Source organism: Pungitius pungitius, chromosome 13 (assembly GCF_949316345.1).
Source record: "Pungitius pungitius chromosome 13, fPunPun2.1, whole genome shotgun sequence".
Lineage (NCBI taxonomy): Eukaryota > Metazoa > Chordata > Actinopteri > Perciformes > Gasterosteidae > Pungitius > Pungitius pungitius.
The window spans coordinates 864,927-887,658 of NC_084912.1; the positions used below are offsets into that span (position 1 = coordinate 864,927).

Genomic DNA, 22,732 nt, shown 5'->3' on the forward strand with positions numbered 1-22,732 from the left:
GCTTCCATCCGTGTGTTTATTATAAGAAGATTTCCCATTCTCCAGCAAAGCTCTTCTCTCGTACGGAGTTCGGTCGGGTCTTCTCAGAAGGACGCTGCCGCTGGTCGCTCTTGTTTTGTGGTTAACACGTTTCCCCGGACAGAGACGCAGAAGCCCGCGGGCGCCATGAGTCACGCGCCCAGAGGAGCAGAGGTCAACGCATCGAGGCAACACGTCTGTTCTGCAAGCTGAGGGCGGCAGGAGGAAACGCAGCAGCACACCTGAGCGTCACACACAACCCACACAAACCTCACAAACAGGCCTCATCCAGCGGCGAGTGGAGAGACAACTAGCTCTCTGCACCTCTGATACTTTTTTATCCACATGAAAAGACACACAGGCTTCATGTTAGACCAACGTGAAGGTTGATTGACAGGTTGCTGCTCGTTGTACCAATAGCAATCTGGTATTCAGTAAAGCAGGTTCTTTTACTCTCCTAATTGATATAAAGTATGTGAACTACCAAAGTAGCCAGCCCGGGCTAGCATTAGCTGGTAGCTTGCTGTTACCATGGTAACAGTGCCTGACCCCATCGGGCCTCGCTCTTTTCCAACTGCAACGTCTCGTCCAAATACGACTGGTGGACTCAACGAGGACGAAAAGTCCAAAAGCCAAACTCAAGACTTCAAAACGGCGAGAAGAAGACACCAGAACGACGTGAAGCATCGAGGAGCAAACAGCTGCCCTGTGAGGTCCGGTGCTTCGATGACCCCAGAGACAGGAGGTCACCTGGTGAAGCTTTAGGAGGAGCTTCAGTAGGATTCACGCTGCACGAGGACACCGAGCTCCTCATGAAACATTATTATTATTTCTTTGTCACAGCTGAGAAAGACGCAGAGAAAGACGGCGCCTTGAGAAAACTGACCTCCAGTTCTTTGTTTATTGGGGCCTCTTGTGTTCAGGTCAATTTGTTCAATAGATACATTGTTCAAGAAATATACTTTATTCATGCAAACTTCTGAAAGCAGCAGAATGGCACAACAATCTATTCATTTTAAGTCATCACATGTTGCATATTGACCTCATATCGTGCTGTCCCCAAGCTGCAATAAATTATAAAGGTTTGTTAATGTGAAAAAACATCTGTTGCAGAACAAAGTTAAAAAACTCAGTTCAGTTGTTTTTTAATATAGTTGCAGAAGAATCTGTCAAAAGATGTAATAGTTATGATGGTATGTTGTATCAAATGCAAATGAGTTGTATTTTAATGTGATTGTCAGCAGAGAAAACAAACCACATGGAACCTCCATATGCCCCCCCTCCCCCCCCCCGTTTTTCCAATTAGAGCATGGGACTGTGGGCCAGCTGTGTTACTCAAGGCTTGTTTTGCCGACGAAATGCCGACAAACATGAGAGCGGTTAAATATAAAAAATGTTTTCCTTGTTTCTGCTTCCCAACACTTGATCAGCTGTGTGGTTCTGAGGAAGCTTTTGTAAGGAGAACAATTACCGCCATGGTCGACCCTCACAGGAGATCCTACTTGTACATTTACAAACTACACTTGGTTTGACTCATTTAAATAGTTAAGCAACAAAAGCCCTGTGTGTTAATTAGGGTCCACTCAGAGCTTCTTCTACGGACGCTTTGACCCACTCGGGTCTCCAGGTGAAGACGGAGCTCCTCTGGTTGGAGCTGACGCTCTGAATTCAGCCGGCGACCTCTCTGAAACACGTCTGCTTCCCCTCCTGAGGAGGACAGCCGGCGTCTCCCCCTCGTCTGTCCTGGCTGAGACGAGGGGGAGACGCCGGCTGTCTCGGTGGTGAAGCCAACCGCGACAGGTCACCTGACAAAGGACCTCACCTTGAGGTTACCGTCCTCCTCACAGCCCCACAAATACTGGTCACTACACAGAAGCAGAGTAATTTCCTCATAGACGTCTATGGGAGCAGAGGAGTCTAATCCAGTCCTGTGATATCCAAAGATGGCATCTTCTTCTGATTTATTACTCATATTCAGAATGTGAGACGAATCTCAACAGAATCAACAAAAGGAGTTTTTTACGTTTCTTACCCTAGATTTAAATGAAAAATTAAAAGCTCTCTCGCTAACCCCCCCCCCACACACACATGGATTGTGTGATGTTAACCAGCCAGTTGTCTTGTTGTGTCAGGCTGGTTGCTCTGTTGGCTGCAGGCCTGAGAAGGATTACTCAGAGAAAACAGAGACTCACTCTCCATTAGACGGACTCCCGTCAATGGAGCGGACCCAGAACCGGCACACACACCCACACACACACACCCACACACACACACACACACACACACACACACACACACACACACACACACACACACACACACACACACACACACACACACACACACACACACACATACATTCACAGGGACATTCTCTCGGCTCATTCCCTCTCTCTCTCTCTCTCTCTCTCTCTCTCTCTCACACACACAGCAACAACACACGGACAACTTGTCATGCCGCGTAACACGAGTCGCATTGATTCTCGTACAAGCTCCGTTTGCTAGGCGTCCACATGTACTTTTTTGGAGAACATCTTCCTTTTTCTTCAGAGCTTGTGATCGTGCACGAACACACACACATTCCAGAGCACGGGGAGCCCGACTGTTTTCATAAATTGTTAAATATTTGCAGAGGAAATCATAAACAGGAGTGACATTTGATCAATTACACACTCACACGCACACACTGACTCCGATCAGCCTCTAGTGGTGCGCCGCAGCGACTGCAGCGTCGATCAGTGAGGATCCGACACATGAGATGATGCCTCACACTGTCTTTCTGTGCTGAGCTGCTTTCTTTGAGGTCCACATTCACGTAAAAGCTGAGCGTCTGTTTTCATGCTCGAGGCGATTTTGAGGTCTAAACGTATGTTAGAAACACAATCTGATTCTACATCCTCTTCACTTCATCAGATACGCAGCGAAAAACAAAAACATTCTGACCAGATCAATGAGCTGTGCTGCTGCTACACAAAGATCAATAATTCATCTTCTTCGTCTTCACAGATCTGAACAAGGCTTCTACAAATAGAGACGCCATCGTGAGGATTTTATACATGTGATAACCACTCCGATACCTCGTCAATACTCCCCGTCTCCACTCATGTACACAGGAGCCGGTTCCACCTTTGCTTCTAGTGAGAATCAATGGGAGGAATCATGGCCTGAGCCCCTGGGCCCCCCCTCGCAGAACAACAGGGGGCCGGGTGGAGCCGGGCCAGTTCAACCAGCTCTCACTGGTCACCGCGCTCACACAATGGTTGTGGGAGTGCCTGAAGCTTTCTCTTTTCAACTACGTCAACATATTCGTCCTGAGAATTGCTTCACCCGTACTGAGTATCGCTTCACCCATACTGACAATCGCTCCACCCGTACTAACGACCGCTCCACCCGTACGGAATACCGCTTCACCCGTACGGGCAATCACTCCATCCGTATGGGCAATAGTCCTGACGACCGCTCCACATATTTTGACTTTTTGAGATTCTATTGTTATCTTTTTTTAAATCTTTTTTTGACTTTTTTTCAAAACATTTTGATATATTTTTACTTATTTTCAAAATAATTATTGACTTGATATTTCTTTTTTACTTCTTTTCCAACCTAATATATTTAGACTTTTTAAAATATGTTTTTTTTTAATAAAAATTGGCCTAATACATTATTTTCAAAACATTTATTTTATGTATATTAAATTGTATTATATGTATTTTTAGATCAATTTTTTTTTTACTTTTTTTCAAAAAGAAAATTTGGCCAAATAATTTGACTTTTTTTCAAAACATTTCTTTACCCAATATATTTTTTACTATTTCTCCAAAAACATTTTGGAAACATTTTTTTGGAAAAAAAATTCGATCTAATGTTTTTTACTTTTTTTCCAAAAGAAAACTTAGCCAAAAATGTTTGACTTTTTTTCAAAAAAAAATTTTGCATGATAATTTTTTTTCCCCTAGTTTTGAAAAACATTTTTTTTTATATTTTTCGATCTAATACTTTTTTTTTAAATTTCAAAATGAAAATATAATAAAAAAATAATTTTAGACTTTTTTTCAAAACATTTCTTTGCCCAATATATTTTTTACTATTTCTCAAAAAACATTTTGAAAACATTTTTTTGAAAAAACAATTCGATCTAATATTTTTTTTCCTTTTTTTCAAAATAAATTTTGTCCAATATATTTTTTTACTTTTTTTAAAAAGAAAATTTGGCCTACAATTTTAGACTTTTTTATGCCTAATTTTTTTTTTCTTCCTAGTTTTCAAAAACATTTTGAAAACATTTTTTGATCTAATATTTTTTTACTTTTTTCAGAAAACAAAATTTGGCCTAATAATTTTTTTACTATTTTTCAAAAAACTTTTTGAAAACATTTTTTTGAAAACATTTTTCAATCTAATATTTTTTTAGTTTTTATCAAAAAGAAAATGTGGCCTAAAATTGTAGACTTTTTTCAAAACTTTTTTTCTAATATATTTTTTTCCCTATTGTTCATAAAACAATTTGAAAACATTTTTTGACCTAATATTTTTTTTCAACAAAAACAATCCAAAATTATTTGGCCTAATAATCTTAGACTTTTATTCAAAACACATTTTTGCCTTATATTTTTTTACTTTTTTTCAAAAAACCTTTTCCACAACACATGACTTTTTAAAAAACATTTATCGACCTAAACCACGTTTTCTTTTTAAAAACATTTTTCAACTAACATATTTTGACTTTAAAAATATACATATATATTTTTTCTATGATATGTTAAAATTATGTTCTCTATTATAGAGAAAGCTCTATAATAAACAAACACACAGACACACACCTACTGATATATTCCCTCTCACACCAGGGGATGAAGTTATTCTCAATAGAGTCATCTGGAGCCTGATTTCTCAAGAGCTGCAGAGCAAAGAGTGACTCATGAGAGCTGTGTGTGTGTCCTACCTGTTGTGTGGAAAGTGCACACACTGGTTGTGTTAAGTAACCGTGTACTTATACATACATATTACATCCATATCATGTCCCGCTGTACTATGCTGCATTCAAAGAAGTTGCTGTCTTCTACAGAGTTGAGTGAGAAAATCGGTTCCAGAAAATAAGAAAAAAACTCAAAGACAAAATCAAAAGCTTCCTTTAACTGTGCGGATGACTGAAAATCGTCTCAGGGCTCGAAGTGATATCTGCTCGTATTTACATTTGGTAAAATGCAGAATTGAGCCCGTTCTTCATCAAAAAGAGCAGCGGTTGTTACGGTGCATTTGGTGTCTTCAGAGAGAAGAACTTTAGGATGCAATCACAATTCTTTAATTAAAATAAATGAAGCTCCCCGTCCCTCTCAGTCCTAAACAAGGCAAACTGTGAGGCACGTAATGAGCGTGTTCATTAGCGGGTGACCTTCAGTGACCTGGAGACGAGTCACACAGCCATTAAGTATTCAGTGATGTCATGATGCAGTCCATCATCTTCCACATTCTCCCCGCAGGGTGCAAAGCAAACAGGTGATTAGAACCTTCAAAGCTCACAGACAAAACAGTCCACCTTATTTTTTGGGTTGCCAGGCAACCAGCTGAGACGCAGCAGGAAAGCACTATAGGTGGATGAATTAAAGGAGACCTTTGTGGAAGCAAAGACACTCAGGAAGTCTATAAATCCATATTAGATTTATTCATTAAAACATTCATACACAATCTCTCAACTAATCTCATCTTCAACAGCTCACAGAGAGAGCGGACACACACACTGCTGCTCACACACACACTACCTACACACTTCCTGTGTGTCACTCCTCTGAGGCGACCTCGTCCTCCATCAGCTCTTCTTCTCCTCTCTCTGACGCAGTGCTAATTGGCTCATTTCTTTTTGCACATTTACCCAGCAGAGAGCAGAGTGGGGACCGGACGCCCTTTGCATTCTGGGCATTCCTGGTGCACTGAGGGGGTAAAAGGGGATTTTGGGATGTCCGCACACTGCGTTGGGAGGGACGCGCTCATTCAGAAGCCCCTCAATCATCAGCGACACAAACAACACAAAGAGGCCTGTGAGCTCCCTGCTGGTGTGTGGGAGGAGCCCCGGGGAGCAAAGGTGCTTTCACACCAAATGCAACAAGCCTTTTAAGACGCTGCTCTCCTCTCGATCACCATGTAAGGACCGGCAGCATCAATCGGGGCCGGAGGTCAATGCGTCACGCGTGATCCAAGCCCATACTGTCACATCACGGCACCTACGCACAACATCTGGAGATTACAACTCAGGAAACAACACCTAATAAACACAAGAATGAATGTGGTTTTTCTTAATTCAATGTCTTTTTCTCTCACAATTTAATAGAAAATGACTGAAATGACTGTGTGTGTGCGTGTGTGTGTGTGTGTGTGTGCCAGCCGGTGACCCTGGATGCTCCGTGAGGTTCTCCTCTGAAGATGCAAAACAAAGCTCCGTTACCTTTGAGGGGACCGGGACTCTACTCGTGCAAACACCGGACACAAGACGGCAGTGTTTATACCCCCCCCCCCCCCCCCCCACACACACACACACACACACACACTCTCTCTCCATCCGTCTCCATCTGATGGGCACGAGCATGTTTCCACCGGGTGCTCGCCAACATCCGTCTCCATACCTGAAGAAGACCCAAACACAGACGCTTTTATGGGCTCAGGTGTCCCCAACGTCCCCGTGTCACCAGGACACAAAGTGCAGCGTCCTCAGGAAGCCTTTGATGTTCATCAGGTCTGAGTGCATTGGACCCTTTTTTTGGGGGTGGGGGGGCAATGCACCTGCAGGTTGAATTATCTGAGAGTTGCAGATTTCACTTTCACTACTTACGTCTTTGTGAAGAGCAAAAGCACAAACAGATATATCCGTTTGGATGCATTGACATTTGTGAGCAAGTTGACACACACACACACACACATATGTATATATATATATATATACACACATGTCAGTCTCTCTCTGTATATAAGGAGACACTGTGACATACGGTATTTACAGGGTCCCATAAGGACAGCCCCACCTGTGTGAAGCGAATCGTCGAACACAACCGAAGTCGCTGAGAGAGAAACTGCGTCTCAGTGTCTCCACTCACACAGCAGCCATCAGAGAAGGATTCACATGGATGAGGATTTGATGACACACACACACACACACACACAGCAGCATCTGTTTCCACATCACTGCCTGGTAATTAAATGATCAAAGAAAACGTTTTATTATTTATACGCCTGCATTTGAGAAAACAAGTGTCTTATGACCTTGTCTTTGCGTCTCTTTGCATGTTCCTGTATGTGCATCTGCTTGTATTTATACAAGTTTACATAAAATACTTATTTGAACCCTTTGGGGACCATGTCACAATTTCCCTGCATCGAGACACAAGCACAAACTGTTCATAAACTGTGGAGCATTGAGTGGTTTTCATTTTTCATCTGAACCATCCTCATAAGAAGACATTTCACTGAAGACGAGCCTCACGACATCCCAATTAAATCTCACTTCAAAGAATACATTTGGCTCAATATGTTTGATCCCTGTCTGTAGTTATGTAGACTGTGGGCGGGGTTTACAGACTCCCTAACGCTGTCTGTTATTTGTTTAATCTAATTCCATAACTATTCATATATTTATTGTCAAAGCGTTCACTTTGATCAAAGACTCGACAGACAGGAGCTGATTTAATTGATCTAAAACACAAATTGGATTCTAAATCTGGGAGGAAACTGAATACACGAATTCCCTTAACTTTCACCATGGGAGTCTGTGGGTGTCACCATGGCAACAGTTGACCCGGTGACACCGACTGTAGCCGAAGCCACCACAGAGGAGGTTTGGAGTACTGCTGTCTGAGGACACAACTTTCTACTTTATTCTGTTCTGATCGCGCTGCTGTCAACCTGGTACCCGGCTGTCCAATAGCAATGGAGGGGCGGGACCAACATCCTGTACAAGTGATAAACAAAAACAACCACAACAGGGAGGGATATGAAGGGACCGGCAGGGTCTGTGTGCTTCAGCTTTCACAATCAGTCAGAACAAGAGCTCCTGTATCATAGCAACCAGACGCTTTGTGAGTTAAAGCTGCCTTCTGTGTAGTGACCAGCAGGGGGCGACTCCTCTGCTCCCATAGACGTCTATGAGGAAATGACTCTACTTCTGTGTAATGACCAGCAGGGGGCGACTCCTCTGCTCCCATAGAGGTCTATGAGGAAATGACTCTACTTCTGTGTAGTGACCAGCAGGGGGCGACTCCTCTGCTCCCATAGACGTCTATGAGGAAATGACTCTACTTCTGTGTAGTGACCAGCAGGGGGCGACTCCTCTGCTCCCATAGACGTCTATGAGGAAATGACTCTACTTCTGTGTAGTGACCAGCAGGGGGCGACTCCTCTGCTCCCATAGACGTCTATGAGGAAATGACTACTTCTGTGTAGTGACCAGCAGGGGGCGACTCCTCTGCTCCCATAGACGTCTATGAGGAAATTACTCTACTTCTGTGTAGTGACCAGCAGGGGGCGACTCCTCTGCTCCCATAGACGTCTATGAGGAAATGACTCTACTTCTGTGTAGTGACCAGCAGGGGGCGACTCCTCTGCTCCCATAGAGGTCTATGAGGAAATGACTCTACTTCTGTGTAGTGACCAGCAGGGGGCGACTCCTCTGCTCCCATAGACGTCTATGAGGAAATGACTCTACTTCTGTGTAGTGACCAGCAGGGGGCGACTCCTCTGCTCCCATAGACGTCTATGAGGAAATGACTCTACTTCTGTGTAGTGACCAGCAGGGGGCGACTCCTCTGCTCCCATAGACGTCTATGAGGAAATGACTCTACTTCTGTGTAGTGACCATCAGGGGGCGACTCCTCTGCTCCCATAGACGTCTATGAGGAAATGACTCTACTTCTGTGTAGTGATTAGCAGGCAGACATCAGACTGCACTGAAACACATCTGCAGTTATTCTGCATTAATGCACAAAAACAGACCTGTGCTCTCTGCCAACTTCCTCGCTGTGACGTCACCTCGATGCTCCCGCTGAGGTTTCTTTATCTCCCTCAAACAGTGTATTTGAGGCCCGTGGCAGCGACCAGATGTAGCGACTTAACCCCTGACCTCTCCTGTCCCACCAGGGCAAATAAAATGTCGACATCCGGCCGGGCGGCTCCTCCTCTGACAGCTCCACATCCTCCTCCTCACATCCGGACAGGAGGAGGCGCTTCATCACTGCTAATGTCGTGCACAGTGTGTGTGTCTGTGTGTGTGTGTGTGTGTGTGTGTGTGTGTGTGACAGAAACACAGAGATGTATCTTCATTCATAGATAGTGTGTATTATGTTGTATAACTGTTCAGAGGAATAAATAATTAAAGCAGAGGTGCATGGAGTCCGACGGCATTTTTCCTCGGTCACACAGGATCTGATGCGTTCTGTCCAGATGTAATAAATAATCTGATTGACAGGTTGACGGCAGAAACATATACAGCATCTCTACTTCCTCCTCAGTCCAAATATGGTCACTTTGAGAAACTGAAGCAACCGCCACAATCTAAAAATCGCCAAACTCAAGGCTCTCTGACCATTGGTCCACAAACCGATTCTTTCTTGGGTGGGCGTGTCCTAAGTGTGTGAATCCCACCTCCTAATCGTTCACTTGTGTGATTTCGTTTGAAACCAACTTACGTCGTGCTGCGTTGTCATGGTTACCTATCACTTTTTCGTCAGTCAGTTGAAAGCAAAGAAAGCAAAGTTAGTTTGGAGAGGAGGTAGATTAATGGAGGATTTGAGGTGAATTGAAATGGTCGATGTTGTCCTGTTCTAAATGTGTGATTTTTTTATATATAACCATAGAATATCAGGCAATGCACTTAACGAAAAAGAAATGATGGACCCCCCCTCCATGACAAAACCATGGTTACGCCTTTGGGTCTGCGTTCAGCTGGCGGCTGTTTTGGATTAATGGACTGAAACATTAAACGTGTCCCAGGGGAACTTTCCCCAGAGACTCAAAGATCTTGCCGAGCAGAAGGAGCTGACTTCACATCGGACCTTCTGAGGCGGCAGCATGTTGACCTTCTCTGAGGGCCGCATATGGGATCTGCAGCTCCCAGAGTTACGGGAGGAGCAGGGAGAGATCGGGCCTAATGCACACAGTCAGTCAATCAAATATCTTCAACTACCGGCACACTGAGAATCTGAGCCGATTCTGGATCTGTGCCGCCGGTGTTTTGGAGCAACAGGTGATGGAATCAGGGCCACAGTGTTCACAACATTAAACCACCAAGAAGCAGATTGCATCCCAGCACAGGAGAGACAGGAGAGACAAGTATTACATGTTTTTCTTTTGAAAAAAACACCATATCTGCAAACAGCTTTTTCCACCTGTTCATCGTGACGTCAGTAGGTCATCAGGTGAACGACAGACAAAGTGGCCGAAAAGCTGAGGTGTTCGTTCTTCATTCCTAACGCTTGGTTTCCCACCGGCGGGACTACACGTCGCGGGCTCCCTGCAGTCTGATTAAAGTACTCACACGAAGGCGTGGTAGATGAACGCCCACTCGCGCGGTCTCTCCAGCACGTTGTACAGGTAGTTCTGGAGCCGCCGGTAGCTCGCGTTCCTGCGCCCGCTCTGCGCGCTGTAGATCAGCGGCTTCCCGAGCAGGCTGAGGCGGGCGCCCTGCTTCCTCTCCGCTCCGGCGGCACCGGGGGACGGAAGCCCGTCCCCGGCCCGCGCCGCGCTGCTCATCGCCCGGTGCCCGGACTCCACATCCTTCGGCGTGTGGTCCTGCGTCCGGCGGCCCGTCGGGGTCTTCAGCCAGAGACCCGCGCCGCCGCTGTCGTCGCCGGCGTGACTTCGCGGCATGGCATCACCAGCGCGGTGCGCTGGGAGAGCGGCAGACATTCACATGGAGCGCAAGTGCTCTCTGCGCCGGGGGGTGTTTGGTGCTCTCACCGGGCGCGGAGCAGCAAGCCGTGCGCGTAAGGGTTAAACACCACTCGCATCTGCGCAAGTCTGGAGACGAGTGGGGTTGTGAAGGAGTGGATCCATCGGGGCGTTTGGCTGGTCAGGGGGATAGGGGAGGGGGGCGGGGGGGGGGCTCTCTCACCCTCCCACGCGCTTTTTCTTTCCCAACTCACTTGCTTCTTTCTGTCAAATCACTGCTGCCCCAAACCCTGCGTCACTTTTACGCGCCACACGGAACGGGGCGCAACTCCACCAGCACCACCCAACTCCACCACCCAGCACCACCCTGCACCACTAACTCCACCAGCACCACCCAACTCTACCACCCAGCACCACCCTGCACCACTAACTCCACCAGCACCACCCAACTCCACTAGCACCACCCAACTCCACCACCCAGCACCAACCTGCACCACTAACTCCACCAGCACCACCCAACTCCACCACCAACTCCACCAGCACCACCCTGCACCACCAGCACCACCCAACTCCACCACCAACTCCACCAGCACCACCCAGCACCACCAACTCCACCAGCACCACCCTGCACCACTAACTCCACCAGCACCACCCAACTCCACCACCAAGCACCAACAACTCCACCAGCACCACCCAACTCCACCACCAAGCACCAACAACTCCACCAGCACCACCCAACTCCACTAGCACCACCCAACTCCACCACCCAGCACCAACCTGCACCACTAACTCCACCAGCACCACCCAACTCCACCACCAACTCCACCAGCACCACCCTGCACCACTAACTCCACCAGCACCACCCAACTCCACCACCAACTCCACCAGCACCACCCAGCACCACCAACTCCACCAGCACCACCCTGCACCACTAACTCCACCAGCACCACCCAACTCCACCACCAAGCACCAACAACTCCACCAGCACCACCCAACTCCACCACCAAGCACCAACAACTCCACCAGCACCACCCAACTCCACCACCAGCTCCACTGAATCAGTGCAGGCCACCTCAAAATCGGCTTTATAAATGACATATTCAATGACAATCATTTACTTGGAGAAACGCAGGTTTTACGCAGGCGATGGTTTTGATCCGTTAACCTGATGATCATTTAGAGCTGTTCATTAATAGAGGAAACAAAGAATCTTGATGGGACGGGCATTAAATAATACGCTTTCACACCTAAAGATGAATAACTTACATTTGTAATAAATGCACCCATGTCCATTCAAAGCTTCTTAAACCCCTTGATGGTCTCATTAACCGCCTCGGTGATGATGATGATGATGATGATGATGATGATATTATCTTCATCTGAGTTCAGTCCTCCTAATAAACAACAGCGTTAAATATCCTCAACTATCATCATTTTTACGTTTCAGCACTCAGGGGACAGTAGTTTTTTTCACAGAAGTTTACTTTTTGGGGACTATTTGAAGTTCATCCGCCCAAAGTTCGTGATGACGCCATCACGTGCAATGCGAGCACATCACAGCTGGACATTTAACCAAAACGTTCTGTTCTCCTCTCGTGATCAAAGGACGGCATCTAGTGGTCAAACATCGACATTACAGGAGCTGCAACGATTATGTGTGTTTCAAATATCTGAAGATGTATTTTTGTCTCATATCTCACAAGGCCGAGGCTGTAACAGGAACTATTAGTGATAAAAGCATCGATTAGAACATATTTGGTGGTTTGAAATAAACTGTTCCTTCTACATTCATTATTGTGTCCACATTCTTATAATGTAACATAATCACTCAGCAAAGTGTGAAATAAGTGTTAAGTGTTAAAATCTTACATTTAAAATATTTTTAAAACAAAAGCAACAGTGTCATCATGCGGTGATATTAGCAACACACATTGATTAAGGTGCAAAACATAAGACAAAATAAAAACTAACCAAATGTAAAATAATACTGAATACCATTTTAAAATACAATACAAATTAGCGACAGTAAAGTGCACATATAGTTAAGTGCACAGTTATGTATATATAGAAAGAGGGAGAGGAGGGGGGGGGGGGGGGTTGCTCGGGATTAGCTCGTGCTGCAGATGAACGGGATTTCTCCCGCACGTGCATCAGTCCTGTCAGACCCATCACTCTCTCACGCGCCCCTCTGCGTCGGATCATGGCCGCCATCCCCCCGCTCGTGAGGGTCGGCATCTCTTTGAAGATGCTTCCCAACGACGCGGCGGTGCACTTCAAAGCGGACGGCGCGCGCTTCGGCCAGACGCGAACCATCAAGCTGCTCACGGGCTCCAAGTACCGGGTCGAGGTGGTCGTGAAACCCGGAGCCGTCGAGGCCACGTAGGTTGTCTTTTTACTCATCACCATCGTTATCGTCGTTGTTGTTGTTTATTGATGGGGGGGGGGCAAAAACCCCGGATTGCTGCCTACTGACAAAATATGAAGAAACATTAACGTCAGATCGTTGAAATCCCGCCAAAAGGTCTCCTGCGGCTTTAAAATAACATCAATGACACAGATGTGTGAACGTGGCATCACTTTATTTTAACTATTTATTTTTAGTGACGTTTTAAAGGCTCTGAGGTATTTTTAATAGTCTCCACCTGTGAAATACATCTTTAGTGGTTTTTATTAACATATATTTCCTTTTACAACATCGAACACACTTCGGCGGTCACGTGCTTTAATGATTAGCGGTAATTAAGGAACCGGATGTTGAGGTTCCTCCTCGTGACAGCGGCGACTTTAACTGAAGGCGATTGCAGATTTGAAAGCTGTGTTCACGGAAAGTGGGATTTATGAGTGTCACAACCTGATGATTCATTAAGATTAAGAGGAAACAGGAACAACGGGTCTTTTTGCACAACGATCTCACTAACGTATCTTTTTAGTGTCATAATATGTCAAAAGTCCTGCACTTTACGGCGCATCAAGTGCAACAAAGCAGGAATTTACGAGCAGCGCTCGAAGGCAACATAAACCTGCACAAATCCCGCACGGATTAGGGACTGCGGGTATTGTGTAATGACAGTTGTCGTTTTTTCAAATCTCACAAACGAGGATTAGTGTTCAACATCTAAATATCCGAGTGCGTTTGAATGAGCCAAAAAGAGGTCACACGTGCCATGATGTTTTGAAATGTGGGTCATGGAGCACATCTGGAGGCCTATTTTATGATTTGATGTGTGAAAACAAAACCATGTCCTTTTAAAAAAAACTAACGGTGAGTATGAGGCACAGTTTTGCACCTAAATACAATTTGTGGGTTTATAATCTTCTAAATATCTTGTTTAATATTGAACACATCCGGTGAATCATATTTTAGTCTCTTATTGTATGAAGGACGCTGCCAGATGAGCCTCCTCTGTGCCGCTGCCCTGCAGGTCGATGAGCGTGGGGGGGGTGACTTTCCCCTTGGAGCAGCAGTCCAAAGACCCCCAGGCGGTGGTCTACAGGGGCCAGTACGACACGGAGGGGGTCGCCCACACCAAGAGCGGAGAGCGCCAGCCGGTTCAGATCAACATCCAGGTAGAACCTCTCACCTCTCGGTTGAGAAGTCGGACGCCAGCATCGTTTTTGAATCATCTGAACAGCTTAAAGTGTGTGGCATTCAATAAAAATGCTTATTCCATCTGGTTCAAAGTGTACCATTTTATACTATTAGACGTGTGTAGTAGCCATATGTTATGTGTGTGTGTGTGTGTGTGTGTGTGTGTGTGTGTGTGTGTGTGTGTGTGTGTGTGTGTCCCATCTGTCCGCTCAGTATTTCCCAGTCACGTCATCTCACACGTGCCCCCCCCCCCCCTCTCTCCACTTCCTGCTCCAGTTCGCGGAGGCGGGGCTCTTTGAGGCGGTGTGGCAGGTGAAGTACTACAACTACAACAAGAGGGACCACTGCCAGTGGGGCAACAGCTTCAACAGCATCGAGTACGAGTGCAAACCCAACGACACGCGCACGCTCATGTGGGTCAACAAGGAGATGTTCGTGTGACCGCTCTGGTCGTCATGGTAACGTGGCTACGAGGAGGCAGATCCATCGCTAACCCACGTCAGATATTCTGTTTGAAAAAGTAAAGGAAGGAAAGATGAGAAGCCGAACTGGGTCCTCGGGCGCCGCGTTAGAGAACCTCAGAGGTTTGTTTATGGTGCTCAAACTAAAGCGTTTATGAAGATTCCTCAGGTGATGATCAACATTAACATTATTTTTAACTATGCACATGAGGCAGTATGTAACGACAACTTTAGGAGAAATCTACAGATAAAGGTAGTAAAATAAATGGTATATGTCCCACTACTCTGAAGGAAGGCGTGAAGAACCGAACTCTAAAAATGATTCGCCTTAAAATGAAAAATGTGGAATTTGTCATCAACCTCTGGTTTAAATGTTGCGTTCAAAGACTCACAGGTTAAATGTTGTTTTTAGCTGGCGTCATGTGATGATCAACGTGGTGTGTAGAGTCGTGTGTGTGTGTGTGTGTGTGTGTGTGTGCTAACGGTGTGTTTATGTGCACTGAAGCTACGTGTGAAGAAACTCATTCCATGTTAACAACGTGCACCATATTTGCAGCAACGCGGCCAAAAAACGACACACAATCTTCACAAGAATACGGGAATTTTCTGTCACAACTGCAGTAACTAATGAAACGCTGCAAGTGAACAACATCAGTAGCTCGTTGTGTGTCTGAAGCTCCGTAGAATACCGTTTAAATGCTGTACTTTTATATTGTAGGGGTTTTGTGGTGAAGTCGGGCTCCTTGTTTTCTCCCTCTACCTCTTCCTCTAAGGACAGCCATGAATAGGAATCGTGTTAAAATAAGACATTTGGAATATTCTTCAAATCGTTTTTGGTAACCTTTACAGTGTTTTGTACAGTGGACAACTTGAAATGTTTTCATATTAACGTGCGTAGCAACAATCTGGCATATAATACATTGTATGTGGCATATAATACTCGACATAGGCAATAAAATGTGATCCTGACCTATTTTACTGTTTCTATGTTTATAATGTTATTAAAAGTAAAAATGGAAAATATTTTTGGTGACAGAATGTCTTCATTCAACTTTTTTATTCCAAGCCGACTGTAAACTATGAAATGTTTGATGTGAAAAACATGAAACAACAAAGAAGAGAAACACAAACGTTACTGGAGAAAAACACCTGTGACACGTTCCTGCAGAGTAAAATGAGGTGGCCGTGACGTCACACGCAGAAGACGTGGTTTGAGGATTCACGAACGCAGGTGAGCACCTGCAGGTGTTTCGCGCTCCAATGGCTTGGAGCTTCTGTAGTGACGTCATGCAGCTCACCTGTAGTCCACCCACACCTCCAGCAGAGGGAGCCGAAACCACAGATCGAGCCAGGAGGTGAACACAAGCTTGTAGTTCCCGGATGTGCAGTAGAGCGAGTCCGCCCCTCCCAACACCCCCTGCTTGTCAAAGCGAGCTTCCTCCTCCTCCACAGCAGAAGATCCCGGAGCCGGGTATAAAGCCAGGACGAGCACTCGGAGACAACCACGCGCGCACACGCACGCGTATATATTTGGTGAACTTCTCGCTACCGCTCTGCCCCCCCCCCCCCCCCCCCACCTCGAGCCACCCCTCTCGTGTTGGACTTCTTTTCTGCTCCCGTCGCCTCCAGGATTTCATCCGACCTTCGAGATGGTAAGCGGTCTTTCTGAGATTCCTCCCCGGTAGACTCGGACGTGGGTCGGCCCCGCGTCTCCCCCCCCCCTGCACCCCCCCGCGTCGCCTCGTTTACTGCTCAGCTGTTGCTTGATTCCAAATCAAGACAAATAAAAGAGAAAAGTGGACTCCTCTCACGCAGTGTCTCGCGCTCTGTGCTGAAAAAAGTAAAAAGTTTCAGCTCTAAAAAAAAGTACCAGGTCATAAAATGATTTCAAAATATCATCAATTAAAATTAGTCTTGGGATGAAAATATATCAGGTCAAAAAATGTATTGAAAGAAAAGTGAAAATATGTTTTTCTTGTCAAATTTGTATTAAGAACAAATACAATTACGAGACCTCACATTTTTTGAAAAATATTTCAGGTCAGAAAAATGTGAACAAAAGGTTAAAAAAATAACGAGTCAATATTTTGAAAAATAGAGAAACAAATTTGGTCAAAAATAATTGAACAAGTAAAAAAAAGATCAAAAAATGATTTGAGAAAAGTAAAGAAATATTACGTAAAAAATGTTTTTGCCAGAAAGGCAAAAGATCTTTGGTCGAAAAATTTCATGGAAGGAAAAAAGGAAAATATGTTCAGTCAAGAAAAGGTTTCTAGAAAAAAAAGCCAAACAAATATTGTTTTTTTTTTTTTTAAGAAAAAAAAAGTCAAGAGAAAATGAAGAAAAAAATATTAGGTACTAGTCAAAAAAGAAATTTGATATTCGGTCGAATTTCTTTTTGAAAAAATACTAAAAGTGTTTTGAAAAAGTTGATAACTTGGATCAAAAATGTCATGGATAAAAAGGCCAAGAATATTAGGTTGTTATCTCAGATATTAAAAAAATAATGTCTAAAAATATTTTGAAAAGAAAGGTAAAAAAATATTAGGTCTCATCTAGGGACTTTTTGAATTTCTTATGTTCTGTCTCCAGGATGGGTTCCTGCATCACCGCTAATTTAATGCATGAAAAGATTTAAGCCCAGTTTACGTAGCATCAGGGATACAAACGTTTGAGAGGATTTCCCAATTCCAGCAGTCAGATTTTTATCATTATTTTACTATTTAAGCATTTGACTCCTAAATCAGTCGTGGACCCATTTTCACAGAGTTGGACCTATCATGAACTTGAACTTGTTTATTCCATGAAGTGGAGATCCCTGAACAGATTAGACACTTTTACACCTCACAACAAGTCAACTCACTTAATAATAAGCTGGATGGGTCTACTAACATTTAGATTTTTGTCTGAGCATTTACAAAAACACAAACTATTCCATCAACAAGTGTCCAATCCTTCATAAATTATTCTTTGATACAAACCTTGAGTAAAAATATTGTGAGCGGGTTATGATGAAAGGATCTCTCATTAATCTGCATCAGAATACGTTGATTATTTGCTCCTGTTTGGGTCTCCTCCTTGTTATGCAGAACATGTTTTGTGTGCCGAGGACTAATTGTTTCTAAATGAAATGTGAATTATTGATTAGCCAACACGAGCTTCACGGTTCCTCTCTGCGGGAGCCGCTTTCTTCCCCCAATCATCACGTGTGATTCGCTCCATTAGTATGTGAAGGTGCAGCTCAAAGGGAGGTGTATGAAGAGGTTTACTCAGAAGTTACTCCTGACCCCGGGCGACCTAAAGCAGGCCTCCGTCAGTAAACCCATAATCCTCACCGTCAGATGTGCTTTGCTGTGAGTCTCCTCACCTGCAGCGACTCGACACCCAAACCACACCCTGACATTCTGTCCGGCTGCCTAAATATTCACCTTCATGGTGAGATTACATTAATAAAGGATTAGTGTGTCCAGGTCTGGAAACAAACATTTTGGAACAGGTTGAAACCCATCAAAATGTTCTCTTGTGTCATAGTCGTTAATTATTGAGGGCGGCTTTTTAAAACCTTATTTCACTCAACACATGATTAGTTCATGTTGCCAACAAACTGACAAATGCATTTGTGCTTCAGGCCGCCGCCGACCCGCTAACCAGATTACACAGACACGACCCGGGACGACCCGGCACCACGCGCTGGCTAGTTAGCTAGGTGGCTAACGTTAGCTTGAAGCAGCGAGACGGAGGGACACTCGGTACAGACGCAGCAGCTTGGCTGATTACCCAGAACCACCCAAGGTGGCCTTAGAGAGTCCTACCCGCGTACCTGAGGAGCATCACAAGTGAAGTCCACATAATGAACGAAGTGTGTTGATGAGTCACGTGTTTTTCGTTGGACCATGAAATAAGTCTCTCTTGTCCCTTCAGTCCTGAGGACCGTTCGCCACCGCGCACATGTCCACGCTCTGAATGCCAAGTCGCTCTGCCGGCTAATCCCCCGTGACCTCCTCCACCTCCTCGCTGCTCTCAGAACACCTCCACCTCTCTGAGGAGGCGGTGAGCCGGGAGATGACGTAGCCGGGGACACGCGTGTAGTAGCGTGTCTGAGGATTATTATGACTCTACTTCTCTCTTGATTTATTCCCTCTGTAAACATTGTAAACCTGGGTTTCTGGTCTGGTTGGATCCGGTTAAGGCCACTGACCCGAGGAGCTTGAAACGTGGCGGAACCGGTGGAATGTTGACGTGGTTTGGGGGGGGGGGGGGGGGGGGCGTCAGTCAGTAAATGAAGTGACTCTCTTTCTCTCCCTCTCTCTCTCTTCAGGGGAATGAAGCCAGTTTCCCTCTGGAGATGTGCTCACATTGTAAGTATTTTGAATGACAGAAGGTTTTTTTGTTTGATCTTCTATCATGTGTTTCATGTTCTGAAGATGTCACTCAGGCCGGTCGGGCTGCAGCCGGCCAGAAATGAGTGGATGCGGCGGAGTTCCTGGTTGCCAGGGGTTTCCCTGTGGGCGGGGGCCCCTGGGGGCGGGGAATGGTGCTATGAATAAGCACCGCTCCAGGCGGCGAGCTGTACCTCATCATCAGTCCCATCACAGTAACTCCAACACTGCAGATTATCAGACAACATTTGACCATTATTATTCCCGCTGCATGTTCCTATCGCTAACAAAGCGTTGGTCACAGACTCGCTAGCTGGTGCACTTTGGAGTGCTGTTACCCTAGCAACAGAATATGAGCAGCAGCATGGGATAGGAGCGGCGGCCATTTTGAATGCGTACGTTGAAGTAGCTCGGTGGGCTAAACTAAGTGTAAACCAAGAGGTTTCATGGCGTAGTAACATTATGCAGCGAAGACACGCAGAGTAAATGTAACACATGTAAAAATGGCACACTAGCCAGATGGCTAACTAGCAGACAGCCGGCTACTTGGCTGTCTTTCTTTTTTCCCCGTTCGTCAATGCTACGCAGGTTTGAGAAAACAAGTTCTTCTCAAGAAGAACGAGCTAACTAGCTAACTATTCTTCTCCAGAGAAGAACTTGCTAACGAGCTAACAAGCTAACTAGCTAACTATTCTTCTCCAGAGAAGAAATTGCTAACGAGCTAACAAGCTAACTAGCTGGCCAACTGCTCAGATCTAAGAAACAGCGATGATGCTGATTCCTCCTTCAGAAGACAGAAGAAAATCAGTTAATTTAATAATCTTTATCTTAAAAAATTCTCCTTTGTTTCATGCTGGTGTTGAATTTAAGTATTCTTTAGATATATTTACTTTGCTATCATGAAGAAGAAATTACACCTAGTTAAATGAAGAATTCTACCTCACTTAATGTTATTTAGAAGACACCTTTATATATTTAAATGGTGATATTCAAATTGTATTTTGAGCTACTGAAAGATTCAGATATAAAAAAAGCCCCTCGCTTTGTAATATTATATAATACATATTCTGCCTGATAATTAAAGGCCTCTATGTGACACGAACCCTCATTCGACTGTAAAGAGAGAGAGATGCAAAATGTATTCATTTGAATTCTGCGAGCTCCAAGCTGGAAACATCTACATATGCATGTGTTTGCATACACCTCAGTGTGTGTCTGTGTCTGTGTGGGCTACTTTGGGGGACTAACGTGTTCCAGTTGCCTAGTAACACAGTGGAAGGTGCCTACAGAGGTAGGTGTGTGTGTGTGTGTGGATCATCTCACAGTTACAGCGGGTCTCCCTCAGAAAGGCTCATTAGCATATTTCACAGTGAGGAGCCTCTCGGATAATAAACAAATAAATGAGATTCCAACAATTATTGTTGATGTAACACGAATGGATGTGATGGGAGACGCAGGATGAACATCACGCTGCACTGAAGCTTGAGACCATGATCTCCTGTTGAGGGAAGGAATCAAGCAGAGCTGTGAGGGCACATCTGTTCCTCACTGGTCTTCTTCCTCTCGCAGCCCAATACGAGTCTGCAGTGAGGCGCCGATGCTTCGTCGTACAGGAAATAAACCAATCATCCTCTGTGATTGAACTCTGACCTCCATGAGCTCCTGAAACACATCATCAGCTCCACGAGCACTGAGGTCTCAAACGTTTGCAGGAGGAACAACAGAATAGAAAATGTATGAGATGCGAGCGACAAACCCCCCCCCCCCCCCCCCCCCCCCCCCCTCTGTGTCCCCGTCCAGTCGATCCCGATGAGATCAAGCGGCTTGGAAAGAGGTTCAAGAAGCTGGACCTGGACAACTCGGGCTCGCTCAGCGTGGAGGAGTTCATGTCGCTGCCCGAGCTGCAGCAGAACCCGCTGGTCCAGAGGGTCATCGAGATATTCGACACGGACGGGAACGGAGAGGTGGACTTTAAAGGTGTGTGTGTGTGTGTGTGTGTGTGTGTGTGTACATATACACATATAAACGTGTCTCCTCTCCAGAGTTCATCGAGGGCGTCTCTCAGTTCAGCGTCAAAGGGGACAAAGAGCAGAAGCTCCGCTGTGAGTAGATCTTCACACGTTACACCGTCCTGCTGCCCCCGAGACTGACCCCCCCCCCCCCCCCCCCCATGTCCCCCCTCACAGTCGCCTTCCGGATCTACGACATGGACAAGGACGGCTACATCTCCAACGGCGAGCTCTTCCAGGTGCTGAAGATGATGGTGGGCAACAACCTGAAGGACACGCAGCTGCAGCAGATCGTGGACAAGACGATCATCAACGCGGACCGGGACGGGGACGGACGCGTGTCCTTCCACGAGTTCTGCTACGTGAGTCCTCCTCCACCCTTTATGGGGGGTGGAGCACAGGGTTGCGGGATGAGATGCATCCTGGGAAACGTTGGGTCCAGTTTGTTTCATTGAGTGTTTGTTCTCAACCCTTTAAACTCGTTGTGTATGAATGTCTTCATCCAGACATTTGAAAAGGTGCTTTATGTTGGTCTTGGAACATCAAGTGTTTAGTGCTTGTAGCCCAGAAGAAGACAACTTGGATTAATGGCTGTTTGTGACTCCTCCCCCAGGTGGTCGGGGGTCTGGACATACACAAAAAGATGGTGGTGGACGTGTGAGCCTCCTTCCCCCCCCATCGCTCACCCATCCATCTTTTTTCTCCACCCTCCCTGGACATCTGCTCCAGATGTCCTTCAAAGCCTCCAGCTGAACTTCTCTCGCTCTTTCTCGACATTTATTTTGTTCTTGTCTTTTATAAAGAATTCAAAAGTCTATCTCTGCTTTGTGTGATGATGGAACAACAACCACGTGACCAGTAGAAGGTTTAACATCTCAGTTCATTTCTTCATTCACACTTGTGAAGGAGCTCATATCTTCTGAGATGATCTTTCATTTCCTCTGGCTGCCTTTTATTTATAAATCAATGGGTGGCCGCATGTAATCAATGTCATTAAAATGTGACTTTAGTCCTCCGTAGGAAAGTGATTGTGTTCATTTCCTCCAATCACCCAATTAAAATAATATCTCATCGCTTATAAAAATAAAACTTTCTGCTGTAAACAGCTTTAGGAAAGCTTTTATTTTGAAGGGTTGTGTCTGCGAGGCTCAACATGAAAACGGATTCATTTTATTTAAATAAACTATTACACCCGCACAGGGATGTTAACATATAAAATCTTTTAACAGTGTACAACACTGTTGTGTCCAAATGTACACATACTAAGAACTATTCTTACATTTTGTAACCCGCTCAGTGAGAAGCTTCTAACCTCTGTGGACCGCTTCATGTTTTTGTCGAGTGTAGTTTTGTCCCTCTGTAGTTTTCGTGCTTTTTGTTTTATTTTTCTCAAAAGGATCTTTGAGT

The 22,732-nt window shown here is 45.2% G+C and overlaps 3 protein-coding genes across 3 annotated transcripts in view; 2 read left to right on the forward strand and 1 right to left on the reverse strand.

The window, feature by feature from the left end:
- The window catches only part of kcnq5a (potassium voltage-gated channel, KQT-like subfamily, member 5a), a 40,824-nt gene extending 29,764 nt beyond the window's left edge, over positions 1-11,060 (reverse strand). The window contains exon 1 of the mRNA XM_037466369.2: positions 10,535-11,060. Within this exon, the coding sequence (XP_037322266.1) occupies positions 10,535-10,905 (371 nt within the window). The 5' untranslated portion in view covers positions 10,906-11,060. The remainder of the gene's footprint in view (positions 1-10,534) is intronic.
- Positions 11,061-12,993: 1,933 nt separating this feature from the next.
- Positions 12,994-15,971, forward strand: cnrip1b (cannabinoid receptor interacting protein 1b). Its single transcript, XM_037466568.2, has 3 exons — positions 12,994-13,266; positions 14,310-14,454; positions 14,753-15,971. Exons 1-3 carry the CDS (start codon positions 13,088-13,090, stop codon positions 14,915-14,917), a joined length of 489 nt encoding a protein of 162 aa, XP_037322465.1. The 5' UTR covers positions 12,994-13,087; the 3' UTR covers positions 14,918-15,971.
- A 392-nt stretch (positions 15,972-16,363) lies between these two features.
- On the forward strand, positions 16,364-22,142 carry LOC119214384 (calcineurin subunit B type 1-like). Its single transcript, XM_037466133.2, has 6 exons — positions 16,364-16,589; positions 19,256-19,295; positions 21,117-21,293; positions 21,359-21,418; positions 21,503-21,687; positions 21,939-22,142. The coding sequence occupies exons 1-6, from the start codon at positions 16,587-16,589 to the stop codon at positions 21,984-21,986; spliced, it is 513 nt and encodes a 170-aa protein (XP_037322030.1). The 5' UTR covers positions 16,364-16,586; the 3' UTR covers positions 21,987-22,142.
- The last annotated feature ends 590 nt before the right edge of the window (positions 22,143-22,732 follow it).

Bases quoted from the DNA above. Each gene is read 5' to 3' on its own strand.
- cnrip1b (XM_037466568.2), top strand. From the start codon at position 13,088: ATGGCCGCCATCCCCCCGCTCGTGAGGGTCGGCATCTCTTTGAAGATG. The intron at 13,267-14,309 runs GTAGGTTGTCTT...GCTGCCCTGCAG, and splicing joins CCCGGAGCCGTCGAGGCCAC to GTCGATGAGCGTGGGGGGGG. The intron at 14,455-14,752 runs GTAGAACCTCTC...TTCCTGCTCCAG, and splicing joins CGGTTCAGATCAACATCCAG to TTCGCGGAGGCGGGGCTCTT.
- LOC119214384 (XM_037466133.2), top strand. The intron at 19,296-21,116 runs GTAAGTATTTTG...GTCCCCGTCCAG, and splicing joins TCTGGAGATGTGCTCACATT to TCGATCCCGATGAGATCAAG. The intron at 21,419-21,502 runs GTGAGTAGATCT...CCCCCCTCACAG, and splicing joins CAAAGAGCAGAAGCTCCGCT to TCGCCTTCCGGATCTACGAC.